Here is a 13,011-nt window from a genome sequence, read left to right on the forward strand (position 1 = left end):
TCAAGGGGCAGGCCCACCCTTCTTTTGATGCTTTTATGAGCAGGCACTGTCTGTTCCTGAGAAACTACTCAGGGCCTTGTCTGTTGGAAGACAGTTAGGTATACCAGTTGCCACTGACGACAGAGCTCTGAAGAGTTCTCTGGCCTGGGCGGTCTCTGGGTCCAGGATTAAAGGCCCCAGCAGGCCTGTGGCAGAGAACACACCGTCCAGGAGCCCGGAGCAGCCCTTGCGCCTGGGTGGGACAGCCAGCTGGGTGCCAGGCCAGCGCACAGTGGAGAGGCCCTCATTTAGGGCCCCGCTCTCCCGCGCCCCCATGTAAACGAGCTGCCATCACAAGTTCATATTTTATTTCCAATATGTCTGGAGCTTTGATTTTTGCATTTTTGTAAAAAAGTTTTCACTTGATTCATTGTAAGCCCTTTCGTGCTAAGCCCAAGCTGGGGCCTGGGCCAGGCCAGACCCTTGGCGGCCCTCTCACTCCCACCCCAGAACCCCGTGCGGGGAGCGGGGTGGCCTCCCTCTGCCCACTCTGCCCTCCCACCCCTGCCGCATCTCTCTGTACAGAACAATGTTTAAAATGGAAGCTAAGACACAACATACATCAGACAGGCACGCACACACATGCACACGGGCGCCTGCTCCCCACTGGGGCAGGACGCCAGCTGCACTCAGAGAGCACCACGGAATGCATACGGAGCCCTGCCTGGCCAGGAGGGCAGAGCCGGGCCCTGCCTTGGTCCTCACGGTCCGCAGCTCCTCCCCGCCCACTGCCCTGCTAGCTGCCAGGGGGAGGGCTGTGCTGGGCTGGGGGGCAGCTAAGGGCCGCGGGGGGTTTGGAGAGGGCAGTGGCAGCCTCCAGGAGCCCAGGGCTGCGGGAAGGGCTGGGGAAGACCCCGGCCTCAGGTACCTGAGGGGTAGAACGCCTGGGCTTTGCCCCTCGAGGAGCGTCAAGGGCCCAGGGTCGGGAGTGGGGCTGGCCCCACAGCTTTGGCCTGCCAGCCCAGACTAAATACACATTTGGTAAACCTAGGAGCTCGGCGGGCATGGACCCCCTCTCAGCCTCACAGCTGGGAACCAGGGTTGCCCCTGGGTCCTCCACACTCTGGCGGTTGCCCTGGCCTGGGGAGGCGGGATGAACAGGGCCTGCCCTGAAGGCTTGTCTCCTCCCCTCGGCCCCCTCGAGCTTCCACCCTGACCTGCTCAGGCCCCAGGAAAAAGTTAAAAATAGTTAGTTCCTACATAAAAAAGAGACAGAAACAAATTCCCTGCCAGAAGGCTGGTGGGAGAAGAGGGGACTTTGTCTCTGCAGCAGGAAAGGTAGGGAGCGGGCAGGGGGAGAACTGCAAAATAGTTTTTTTCTTTTAAAAAGTGCTTGGTAAGTCTGTTTTAAAGTGTGTGTCTATATCTATGTACAGATATACACACACTGTTCACACGCGGGCCGCCCACGCATACCTACACACGTACAGAAATGTATACATATACATAATCATATACATATACATACATACATACATACATACATATATATATATATATATATATATACTTTAAAAAGTCCTAGGTGAGAAGATCTGAGCCAGGCCGGGGCCGGGCCTGCAGGGTCACGACTGGAGGGAATGGGCCCGGCTCGGCTGGCAGACGGGGCACTCACTGCCCTCGGCACAGAGCTCACACAGCACGGCGTGTTGGCACGGCAGCACCGCTCGGTTCTGCTCCTGACACTTAAGGCATTTCACCGACTGCATGTGGAATACGGCCTGCGGAGAAAGGGACACCACAGTCACTGGCCTGGCCCCTCATGGGACAAGGAGCTCCCTCAACTTTCACTCAACCCCTTCGGGTGAGGAAACTGGGGCACAGAGCTCTAGAGCCTGCTCACAGCCCCCAAGAGGGCAGGGTCAGAGGCCAGGCTCATCGCCTTGAGGCACCCTCTCTCTGCCTTCAGCTGCCAGTGGCCCAGTGGGCCCCGGTGGGGTGCGGGAAGGCCAGGGCTGCTCTGCAGCTCCCACAGGGTCAGGCCTTTCCTCGCACCGAGGCTTCCTGCCTCATCTTGTTAGATCTTGTAGTGACCCTACGTCCCCCGTGAGAACTCTGGGGTCTGGAGAGGGTACCACCGGGCCTGAGGTGACAGGGCCACATGTGGGGCCTGGCTGCCCGAAGTCCAGTGAAGGGAAGAAAGCTCTTCCCTGCTAGGTCGTGCTCCTAGGACCCAGCAGGGCACTGAGGAATGCAGACAAGAGCCCCAGGGACCTCACATTCTGGAACGTCTGCTGGCGTGCAGAGCTCCCAGGAAGGGAAGTGGTCAGGATGAAGCCTAGGATGCAGGCACACTACCGCAGCTCCGCTCAGGCCTGCCCTCCCAAGAGGGGGGTGGGCCCTGGCGCCCCTACCTCCACTCTCCCCTCCCCAGTGCGGGCGTCCTGGTTCAGCTCACCTGAGGCAGAAACTCTCAGGAGGAGGGTAGCCCACCCCGAGAGGCAGGGACCCATCTGAGTCCCAGCACTGGCCGAGGCCACTATGCAGCCTCACCCGTGCTCCCCAGGGTGCTGACCTTGTCCACTTGCTCCAGGTGAGCCCGCAGCCGCTTCTGGAGAGAGTGGAGGGTGGAGAGTGAGAGGGCCTCCAGGCCGGGGAAGGCGGGCAGGGCCTGTGGGTCAGGGCCCGAGTGCAGCCGCTCCAGCTCCTCCTGCAGCTTCTTCACCTGTACCTCCAGGGCATCCCGCTGCTCCCGGGCCAGCTCGCACTCTGCACCCGCCGCGCTGGCCCGCTCCCCGGCCTCCTCTGCCTCCTTCTTCCAGGCATCACAAGCCTGTGGGCCCAACACGCAGCACCTTGTCACGATGGCCCGCTACCCTTCTCCCCTGCCCGAGAGTGCGTCTCTGGGGGCCCGTGGGGGCCACCGCGGCCGTGAGGCCTGCTGGGAGCTGGGGCAGGTGTGTCTGGGAAGGGGGGCAGGGAGGAGGGCTGATGCTGCCTGCAGAAAAGAGAAGTTTCAGGACCTGCGAGACCTTCTGTGGGCAGGGCAGGGGGCCAAGCCCAGCGGAGCAGGGGAGCGCCAGGCAGAGCTGGCCAGCACCTCGAGGGGCAAGCAGGCTGTGGCCCATCTCAGAACCCAGAACCCTGGACCCAGAGCTCAGGAGTCAGGACTTCTGGGGAGAAGCATGTGATACTATGAGACCAGACCAAACGAACAGCTTGGAGAGGGGATTCCAGGCCTGTGATACCAAACACCCCATGGTCCCAACTGACAAGGCAAGTTTTTCCATGGGGGAGAGAATAAACTGCCGCGTTTCTGCCCTGCTCTCCGGGACCCCTGGCTCCCCCAGCCCCTGCACCCACTCCATGTAAGACAGGCTCCGGCTGAATGCCCTGGGGCCTGGGGAAGGCGGGTGGGCCTGGGAGCTCAGTACCTGCTTGGCCTGCTTCCAGGACTCCTCCCACCGCTTGATGGTGCCGTTGGCTTCATCCAGCTCCTGCCGAAGCCGGGCCAGCTCGGCAGCCCCCGGCCCTGACAGGAAGGCAGGGGAAGTGCCCGGGGAGAAGCTTCCAGAGGCAAAGTGCTCCCAGATGCTGCTGTTCATCCCATTCAGACCTGCCCCGGGAAGGGGAGGGCCATCAGCGCTCTGAAGGGCTTTGGGCCTGGGCCCTGTCAGCCCTGCCTGGGGGCTCCCGGGGGCTGTCTGTGCCAGGCTCCAGCAATGCCAGGCTGGGAACTTCACAGGGATGTGTAAGCACCACCTGTTACTTCTGCGTCTCAGCATCCCTGTCTGTAAAGCAGGGTTCCCCTCACTTGCCTCCCAAGGTGATTCAGGGAACTAGGGAGAGCAGCCGGAGAGCGTGGTAATTTGTGATCCCAACTTCCAGGCTAGAGGAAGGGGAGCCTTCTCGTGATGTGAGGGCCCAGGAGGAGATTCAGGAAAGCAAGACATGGGTCAGAGCCTCAGATGATGGCAGAGCTGGAGCAAGAAGAGCTCAGGGAGCCTTGGGCCCAGCCCCCTTGTTTTACAACAAGGAAACGGAGATAAAACACGTTGCCAGGAATCACAGAACAGTAAGCGGGAGAGCCAGTACAGTCAGGACATCTGGCTGTAAAGGCCTGTGCTCTGTGATAGGCTAAGCCATGTGCTCACCCAGTGCCCTCATCTGCTCAGCCCTCACCTGGCCATTTGGCGGGTGTCTGCTTAAACAGACTGGTTCCAAATCAGGAGAGGAGTACGTCAGAGCTATATGTTGTCACCCTGCTTATTTAACTTCTATGCATAGTACATCATGAGAAACGCTGGGCTGGATGAAGGACAAGCTGGAATCAAGACTGCCAGGAGAAATATCAACAACCTCAGATATGCAGATACTACCACCCTTATGGCAGAAAGTGAAGAGGAACTGAAGAGCCTCTTGATGAAAGTGAAAGAGGAGAGTGAAAAAGTTGGCTTAAAAACTAAGATCATGGCATCCGGTCCCATCATTTCATAGCAAATAGATGGGGAAACAGTAGAAACCGTGACAGACTTTATTTTTTTGGGCTCCAAAATCACTGCAGATGGTGACTGCAGCCATGAAATTAAAAGATGTGTGTTCCCTGAAAGAAAAGCTATGACCAACCTAGACAACATATTAAAAAGCAGAGACATTACTTTGCCAACAAAGGTCCCTCTAGTCAAGGCTATGGTTTTTCCAGTAGTCATGTGTGGACGTGAGAGTTGGACTATAAGGAAAGCTGAGCGCCGAAGAACTGATGCTTTTGAACTATGTTGTTGTTGAAGATTCTTGAGAGTCCCTTGGACTGCAAGGAGATCCAACTAGTCCATCCTAAAGGAAATCAGTCCTGAATATTCATTGGAAGGACTGATGCTGAAGCTGAAACTCTAATACTCTGGCCACCTGATGCGAAGAACTGACTCATTTGAAAAGACCCTGATGCTGGGAAAGACTGAGGGCAGGAGGAGAAGGGGGCGACAGAGGATGAGATGGCTGGATGGCATCACGGACTCAATGGACATGAGTTTGAGTGGCCTCCGGGAGTTGGTGATGGACAGGGAGGCCTGGCGTGCTGTGGTCCGTGGGGCGCAGAGAGTCGGACACGACTGAGCGCCTGAGCTGACCTGAGCTGTGGTCCATGGGGCTGCAGAGTCGGACGCGCCTGAGCGCCTGAGCTGCGGTCCGTGGGGTCGCAGAGTTGGACGCGCCTGAGCTGAGCTGAGCTGAGCTGAGCTGCTCATGCTGTGAGCCCCTGCTCTGTGGCCCCTGAGGTGCCCCACCTTCCGCGGGAGACCTATACCCACCTCTGGCCGCATTCTGCCCACATGCATCACTTTAATGACTTATTTCTTGCCCCTTTTCCCACTAATCCAGCCAGGATTTTCCAGAACCAAATGGATATAAGAAAGTCTGTCTTCCAAGCAACACAAGCATGGCCATGTGACCAGTGTCATCCCACGTGGAGACACAAGGCCCTCGGCCCCATCCTGGAGGCAAGGCAATCCACCACCTCTGTCCTCTCACTCAGGTGGTGTTTCCTCCAGGTTAGGTCCCCCCATTATTCTGAGTCACAGAGCCGGCCCTTTGCCTCCACACGAGTGAGGGTCTCTAAGTACGCTCTCATGGCTTGGCGCCTGTGCCTCCCCCAGCAGACCATGGCACCATGCCAGCAGGGATGCCTGAGCCCACACTGTATCATATACTTGCTCAGTTAACTACGCGGGGAAGGACTGAATGAATGCGTGGCCAGTACAGTCAAGATGCCTCCAGAATGTGTGAGGCAAGTCAGAAAGACACAGCTCTAAGCCTCCAAAGCTGACGGCTCAACGTCATTCCTAAGTGTCTCCAGAGAGATCAGGGCAGAACCCACACCTGGTCAGAAAGTCAAAGCGCACCTCAGAGGCTCAGGCTCAGTGTGACCAGGACGGCCAGCACCCTCAGGGGCCTCAGGGTGGGGGGGTGTTTCTGGTCTCTGGGAACAGCTGCTGGAGGGGGAGTCAGAGCAGTGGTTGCTGGTGACCGAGAGGCAGCGGGCTGGGCGTCACGGTTTGCGTCTGTTACACAGTGAATGCTCACCAGGCCCCGCTCATACACACAGGTCCCCTCCTCGCCTTTCTAGCCCCTCTGCTCTGACCTGCCTTCCAGAGCCCCGGATCTCACAGTTCCAATGGTGGATTTGGCAAACAGCCTTTGGAGTTAGAGCTGTATCTCCCTGGCGCTTCTGCCGGCCAGGAAGGCCACCCTGCGCTGGGGGTGAGCCTGTTCAACCTCTCCTTGGCCTCCAGGAGCTCTGGGCAATGGGCAGAGCCATCACACTGGCATAAAGAGCAGACGGACGCCCTGGCAACTCTGAGGCCATGTTTCTCACTGTGTACTGGTCTGGCACCTGGCACTTCACTTGCATCATTTAAGCCTCAGCACCAGCTTACGAAGTGGTACTGCCATTATACCAACATGACAGAGGAAACTAAGGCAGAGAGGTTAAGTCACTTGTCCAGGTTCACACAGCTCAGAGCACTGTGGATAAGGGGCCTGACTCACCTCTGACCCCAGATCCCCAGCTCTCACCTCCACTCTGTACTGCCTCCAGCCAGGACAGAATGCCCAAAGGCACTTTCCAAAAGCCCAGATTCCCGCCTCAGGCCTTAGGGAGCCATACTGGCTCTTACCCAAAGATCCATGGGATGCTGAGGTCCCCAGAAATGTGTTCTCTGACTGGCTCAGGTGGCCCTGCGGCTGCTGCAGGAAATGAGAGGAGAGGCTGACAGGAGGGGACGGGGACGCGGAGTGGAACGAAGCAGAGCTGCCCAAGGAGCCGGGGATGTTCACGGGCGCGGAGCTCTGCAGTAGACTGCCGCCTGCAACAGAGGCCAGGAGGGGGACCGAGTGAGGGCTGGGTGGGCCATGCGGGGCCAGGCTGGACCCCAGGAGCCCGCCCCCACCCCTGCCCCCCACTGCCCAGTACCCATGGTGATGCTGCCTGGATGGGACACTGTGCTGTTGTCGAAGGTCTTCTCTAGGGCAGCCACCCCAAACTCGTTCAGGTCGAGGTCGTCCAGCGCGGACTCTGGAGGTAAAGTGAGAAGCGTATGAGCCAGCTGGCCTCCCGAGGGGCCACACAGTCCCCAGGTTCCAGGCCCCGCCATCTGGACCCACCTGCCCTTAATTGCCTCTTCTCCTGGCCCTGCCTCATCTCAAGGCTCCATAATGCCTGGGCTGCTCCTCCACCCAGACCGACCCCTGGCCAAGTCCAGCTCCAATGACTCTCCGTTCTGAAGCCGTCTTTGCTGGCCCCGGGGGAAACAAGTCCCTGCTGGCAGGCTTCCTCCTGAGCTCCCTGAGGGCGGGCAGGTCTCTGGACCCTCGGTGGCTAGTGCCTAGCAGTTGCCCAGCACCCATCCACTGGGCTCTGCGGAGCCAAACGGGGAGCGCAGGAAGGGCCTATCTCATCTGTCACCCCAGTGCCCGTGAGGACCGGGCACCAAGCCTCACCCACACGTGCCTGCTAAGGAGAAGGTAGGAGCATCTAATGACCAGGTGCTCTGAGGACAGCTGGCAGACTGTTCACAAGGACACCTGGTTGGGGCTGACTGACACCTGTGGTGGCATGAGACTGCACACCCCCACGGGGAGAGACCCCTCTTCCAACCTGTACAGAAGAGCACACGGAAGGGCTCACATGCTTGAAAGCCATCTCGGCCCTGCACCGTGGACACACGTTCCATCCAGGTCAAAGGACTCACAGAGCGCCCACTTTCTGATCTCCCAAGACCAATGTCTGAAGCGACCAGCCTCACTCCAGAGACCCAGTATCCCTGACTACAGACCTGCTCCTAGACTCGCAACAGAAGTGGCCCAATTACCTATGACCGACTCTACCGTGTCGCTGGTGGGGTAGAAGGGCAGAGCATTTGCATTCATGCCAGGGACGCTGCTGGTGCCAGCGGGGCTAGGAGGAGTGGCTGCTAGGCTGGAGGTGATGCTGGAAGAGATGCTGGAGGTGAGGGGGCTGCCCACGGGGAGGACGCCCAGCATGTCCTGCAACGAGAGTGAAGAGAAGATGGGGTTGGACACCCATGGAGGCCGTGGCCAGGAGCTGGCGGCAGGGGCTGGCTGGGCAGATGGGAAGGATGCATCCCAGCTCTTGGCTTGTTCCCTCAACACCCTCCTGTGGGGCTGGAGAGGGAGACGTGTGGCCTGGAGACTGCAGGCCCCCTCTCCCCTAAAACCCTGAAATAGGGAAGGGGGAAGCGAGTTCAGTGCCAGTGGCTCAATAAGTTTTTTGACTAATGAATGAATCCAGGTGGTGAGGGGCTCCAGAGCCTGACCCCCCCACGCCCTCTGGATTTGGGGGCCCACCTTAATCTTGCCCTCAGTCTGTAGAGAAACTGGTGCCCGGAGCTCCCTGAAGAAGCCTCCTGGGGTTCTGGGCCTGTCCTGTCTGCAGCAGGTGCCAGAAGGGGAAGGCGGGGGCTGAGGGCTCTATACCTGTTTGGGCTGAAGCAGAGGCTGCTCTTGACTCCTGGGCTCTAGTGAGTGGGGTTTTAACTTGGCCTGAGAAAAAAGTCAGGAAGCAGGAGATGAATGTGGTGCTAGGAGACCTCTTGAGCCCAAGAGTCCTCCCACCCAAGCATCAGCTTGTGGAGGCTGCAGGGACTGGGGCAAGGAGGCGTGAGGCGCTGTTGTGTGGTCCCCCTTCACACACACACATTCTCCTTCCCTCCCCTGGGGACGAAGGGGCGTTGCTCCTCTCCTCCCTGGTGAATCCAAGTCACAGAGAAGCCCAGTTCCGGACCCCTCTTGTCCTGCTCCGCAAGGCCATACTGCTCCATCAAGGCAGCACGGGGCAGAGCAGAGACTGGATGCAGGGTCAGAAGACCACGGTGGGAACCCCTAGCCCTCAGTCGATGGCTCTGATGCTGGGTGAGGTGCTTGCCTCTAACCTGCCTGTCTTCATCTGTAAGATGGGATGGCCTCACCCACTCTCTTAGTCTTTGAGAGGCTGGGATCAGGGACTTTCTAATTCTGGGTCACGCTCCCCGTAGCTGGGCCAGGACAACCCTCCAGGGCTTCTCCGGCCACAGGCAGAATGTGGCTAAACTCACTGGGCTGCCCCCGCATCCCTTACCTGGCATTTCAAATTTTTCAGGTACTCAGCTCCCACCTGGTCTTCCCTCTCGAAGCCAGGAGCCTTCTTATAGCTGCCAGGGGCAAGGCCAGACTCCCCAGGAAAGACAATGCCTTCCAGATTGGAGGGCTTCCGGATGGAGCCCGGTGGGGAGCCACAGAGGTTAGATGGGCTGCCGAGGCTGCTGTTTCTACAGAGGAGCTGCAGCGAAGGAAGAAAGTGGGCCGATAAGCAGGATGCAGGTGGGGGCATGGCTACCCTCCATCCCCTTGGAGGGAGAGTCTCCAGCAAGAGGCTCAGTTCCATTTCCATTTGCCAGGGAGAGCAACCAGCACCCAGGAACTCAGAACCTCATGAGGCGCTCTGTCCCTTCTACATGTCTACCCAGGCTGATCGTAGGCTCTGGGGATACCACCCCAGCCATGATCAGCTTGTGACAGAAGAACTCTGGAGCTTAAAGGGCAGAACCCCCTGGGCAGAGGCCATCTCCCCAAGCACAGGGCAAGAGAGGCAGATGCTGGCTCTGGGCAGGAATGGTGCCCCCACCCTCACCCCCAGACAGGCACGTACAGCGCTGAGGTCAGGGGCGTGCGGGCTGGAGGGGCTCACGGGCACTGAGTCTCCAGCAGCAGACGGCATGTACAAGACGGGGCCTGGCTGGGTGGGGCTGGACACAGCTGAGGAAGGCTGCAGGTCGTCACTGAGGGGGGGCTCTGCAAGAGACAGGGCAGGGTGTCAGCCGGCCCCTGAGCCAGCTCCGGCCCTCCAGAACCGCATCCAGGTCCCTTTAAAGGAGACCACACAGCCCCGTGTGTGAAGGGAAGGCGCCTCCTTGTTTCTCTCATCACACACCGCACTGTGCACTTACTACGTGCCAGGCAATCTGCATGATTTGTGAATCTTCACAATGACTGGAAGATAGGAGTAGTATCCTGGTCTCCATTTTACAGATAAGGAAACAGACTCAGAGTGTTTAGGTAAATCTCTCAAGGTGGCTGAGCTGGAAACAGAAGAACTGGGATTTGAACCCCAATCCACACGACTACAAAGCTTGGGCCATTCATCAGCTCTCCGTGCTGCCTTAGCCAGGCCCACCTCTCAGCCAAGTGTATGCTTCCCCCTTACTGGGCCTGCAATTTCTTCTTCACTCTAATCCCTGAGACAAGGCCTAAGACTAGGAAGGGGTTAAGAACAGCCAGCAGTGGTCTGGGGTGGACAACGGCAGTAACTCAAGCCTGTCTCTGAGATGGGCAGGGCAGTGTGGAGCTGCACTGAGCAATACGGCAGCCTAGAACCACAGGCCACGGCTGAGACCAGAACGTGGCTGGTCTAGACTGGACTGTGCTGTAGCTATTCAAGTACACACTGGCTTTCAAAGACTTGATTTGGGGAAAAAAAAACCTTGATTTTATATTGATTATACTTTAAATTATTTTATGTTGGGTTAAATAAAAATATACTAAAAATTAATTTAAAACTATTTCTTTTTTTAGGTGAGGTTCCTTGAAAACCTGCGATGACGCAGGAGGGCTGCATTAGGTTTCACTTGGACAGCTCTGCTCTCAGCAGGGCGGAGCGCCATGTTCCATCAGTGGTGTCTGCCAACGGGAGAGGCACAGTGGCCGGGGCTCTGCCTGGGACTCTGAGCGTGCCACCAGGGGCACAGTCCCTGCAGTCTCACCACCCTGGAAGCTCTGGGTTTCGAGCCAGCTCCAGAGAGGTGGGGTGGGGCGGCGGGGGAATGGAACTCCCAGTGTGGGCAGGGCCCACTGCTGGCTGACAGAATGAGCTTCGGGGAAGGGGAGCAGGGCAAGGGAGTGGGCCCTGCCCCAGGGCAGCGAGAAGAGCGTACGTTCTACATGGGCGAAGGCGCAGAAGGGTCCTCGGGGACAGCTGCCCGACTGCTGCATGTCGTTGCACTTGGTGGATTTATAGATCTGGAGGGCAGAGCAGAAGAGAGGCAGGTCAGGCCTGGGCACAGACGGACGGTAGCCGGGGTGCCTTCAGCAGGGCTGGGTTAGAAGTCTCTTCTTTCTCCTCCCCACTCGAGGCCACTTCCCTAAGTCTCTCCCTACCAATTCCTCGCTCAAGACAGAGTGAGTAGACATGGCCACCCCCACGCCGGGGACCACCTCCCTTCCTGGGTCACACGTCCAGCCAGCCCTGACCCAGCTCCCACAGAGGGATCTCCCCCACTCATGATCTTGGTCAGGGCTATGACCTTCCCACGTGCCTCTGGGCATTAAGGGAGCCACGTTCACAGGACAACCGCCCCTCAAAGGACTCCCGGCTCCAAGGCCCACCTCAGGGTGGAACTGCTGCTCCGTGCGTGTGTGGCAGTACTGGCAAGAGTCTCCGTTCTCACACTTGCCAGGGTCTCCCCACTCGTCCCCGTGCTTTACGTTCGGACATGGAGATGACCTGGTTCAATAACAGGGTGCGTCAGAAGGATGCAGACTGGACCTGGGGAATGCTAACGAGATCGCAGCTCAGGGCCCCTGTTAGGTCTCCCGGCTTTGCAAAGCCAGGCTCAGAAACAGGGAAGATCACTGTAGAGTGAGCGCATTACTCGGGCCAGAAGCCAGGCTTTGCTTTGCTGCCCGGCCTGGCTACATCACCAGAAGGACACTGTTTTCTTCCCTTCAGCCAAGTCCTCCCCTCCCCCCAGGACTGTGCCGCAAAAGGAGAGCCAGGCGACAGCCACATCCTGGCTTGGCCCTGAAGACACCCTTCTGGGTCTAGAGGGGTTTCTAGTGAAAAGATCCTCATTTCACGCCAAAGGATCGTTCAGCTCTCCTAACCATTCCCCTCCCCTGTAGAGGGGTCCTGCGACCCCCAGGGCTGGCCTCCCTGCCCCCACCCCGGGAGCACAGTGGAAGCAGCCTCGGCCCTGATCTGTCACCTACCACCCTCCTCCCACGGCTGGCCTGCTGGTGCCAAAGGACCTGTATTTGTGTTTCCGGGGACTCCGCCGCCGGTCCTTGCTGTTGTGGTAGTAGGGGCAGGCGTAACCCTGACGGCACAGCCGCGGGGGCTTCTTACACGGCTCCGTCTTATAGTTCCCCAGCACGTAAGCGGTCTCTGCACGGGGGGCAGAGGCAGGGGTCAGGTGGGCAGGGTGGAGGCAGGGAAAGGAGAAGCTATTGGGAAAGGTCCAGGAGCCAAGATTTTGGGGACAGGAATGAGCAAGGTCCCCTCCTTGTGGGCCAACACCAAGTCTGCGACCCAGGAGAGAGGTAAAGAGGACACCACCATCCCTCACTAAAGAAGCTCACAGGTCAGAGTAAACAGGGAGTCCTCGGCAGGGCTGAGAATACACCTACTCGTGTACATGCTCAGCCAACGTGTGTGTGAAAGCCCCTGAAGGTAGTTTGGGAGCACCAGGCTCCTCTGTCCATGGAATTCTCTAGGCAACAATACTGGGGTGGGTTGCCATTCTCTTCTCCAGGGGATCTTGCTGACCCAGGATCTCCCTGAGCCAGGTCTCCTGCATTGTAGGCAGTTTCTTTACCGTCTGAACCACCAGAGAAACCCCTAACACTTTGGGATGACAGGACCAGGGTCAGGGGTGGCCCTGCAGGACTGGGCTGCAGGTGGCTGGTGTGAGGTGGGGGGAGAGGGCACAGGCCTCCCAGGAGAGGTGGTGGTTTTGGGAGAAGGCCGTGGGTGGTGCTCAGGGAGGCTATGGGGAGGACAGGGGAGAGGACAGGAAGCTGGTGGCAGGGGCGTGGCCAGCCGTGTGGCCACCCTTACCTTGCCACCGCGGCTCCTCACTGAGGATTTTTTCTATCATGGCGTGGCTCGCGGCCCCAGCTGACTGGCCTTCCATGCTGCCCTCTACTGTGGTCTGGCCGTTCTGCAAGGCCTCCATTGCCTGGAGCTCCCTGCGGGGAGAGCAGCGG

General features: G+C 58.6%; 1 protein-coding gene across 1 annotated transcript in view; it reads right to left on the reverse strand.

Annotated features, from left to right (window-relative positions):
* Positions 443 to 13,011, reverse strand: part of UNK (unkempt family zinc finger) — a 32,413-nt gene continuing 19,844 nt past the window's right edge. The window contains exons 4-16 of the mRNA XM_018063793.1: positions 12,863 to 12,993; positions 12,055 to 12,190; positions 11,413 to 11,530; positions 10,962 to 11,046; positions 9,680 to 9,822; positions 9,110 to 9,310; positions 8,470 to 8,535; positions 7,845 to 8,019; positions 6,947 to 7,048; positions 6,651 to 6,839; positions 3,414 to 3,595; positions 2,555 to 2,812; positions 443 to 1,760 (exon numbers count right to left, since the gene is read on the reverse strand). Coding sequence (XP_017919282.1) covers positions 1,605 to 1,760; positions 2,555 to 2,812; positions 3,414 to 3,595; positions 6,651 to 6,839; positions 6,947 to 7,048; positions 7,845 to 8,019; positions 8,470 to 8,535; positions 9,110 to 9,310; positions 9,680 to 9,822; positions 10,962 to 11,046; positions 11,413 to 11,530; positions 12,055 to 12,190; positions 12,863 to 12,993 — 1,942 coding nt within the window. The 3' untranslated portion in view covers positions 443 to 1,604. The remainder of the gene's footprint in view (positions 1,761 to 2,554; positions 2,813 to 3,413; positions 3,596 to 6,650; positions 6,840 to 6,946; positions 7,049 to 7,844; positions 8,020 to 8,469; positions 8,536 to 9,109; positions 9,311 to 9,679; positions 9,823 to 10,961; positions 11,047 to 11,412; positions 11,531 to 12,054; positions 12,191 to 12,862; positions 12,994 to 13,011) is intronic.

The sequence above is a fragment of the Capra hircus genome, chromosome 19, assembly GCF_001704415.2.
Source record: "Capra hircus breed San Clemente chromosome 19, ASM170441v1, whole genome shotgun sequence".
In the NCBI taxonomy this organism is placed as follows: Eukaryota; Metazoa; Chordata; class Mammalia; order Artiodactyla; family Bovidae; genus Capra; species Capra hircus.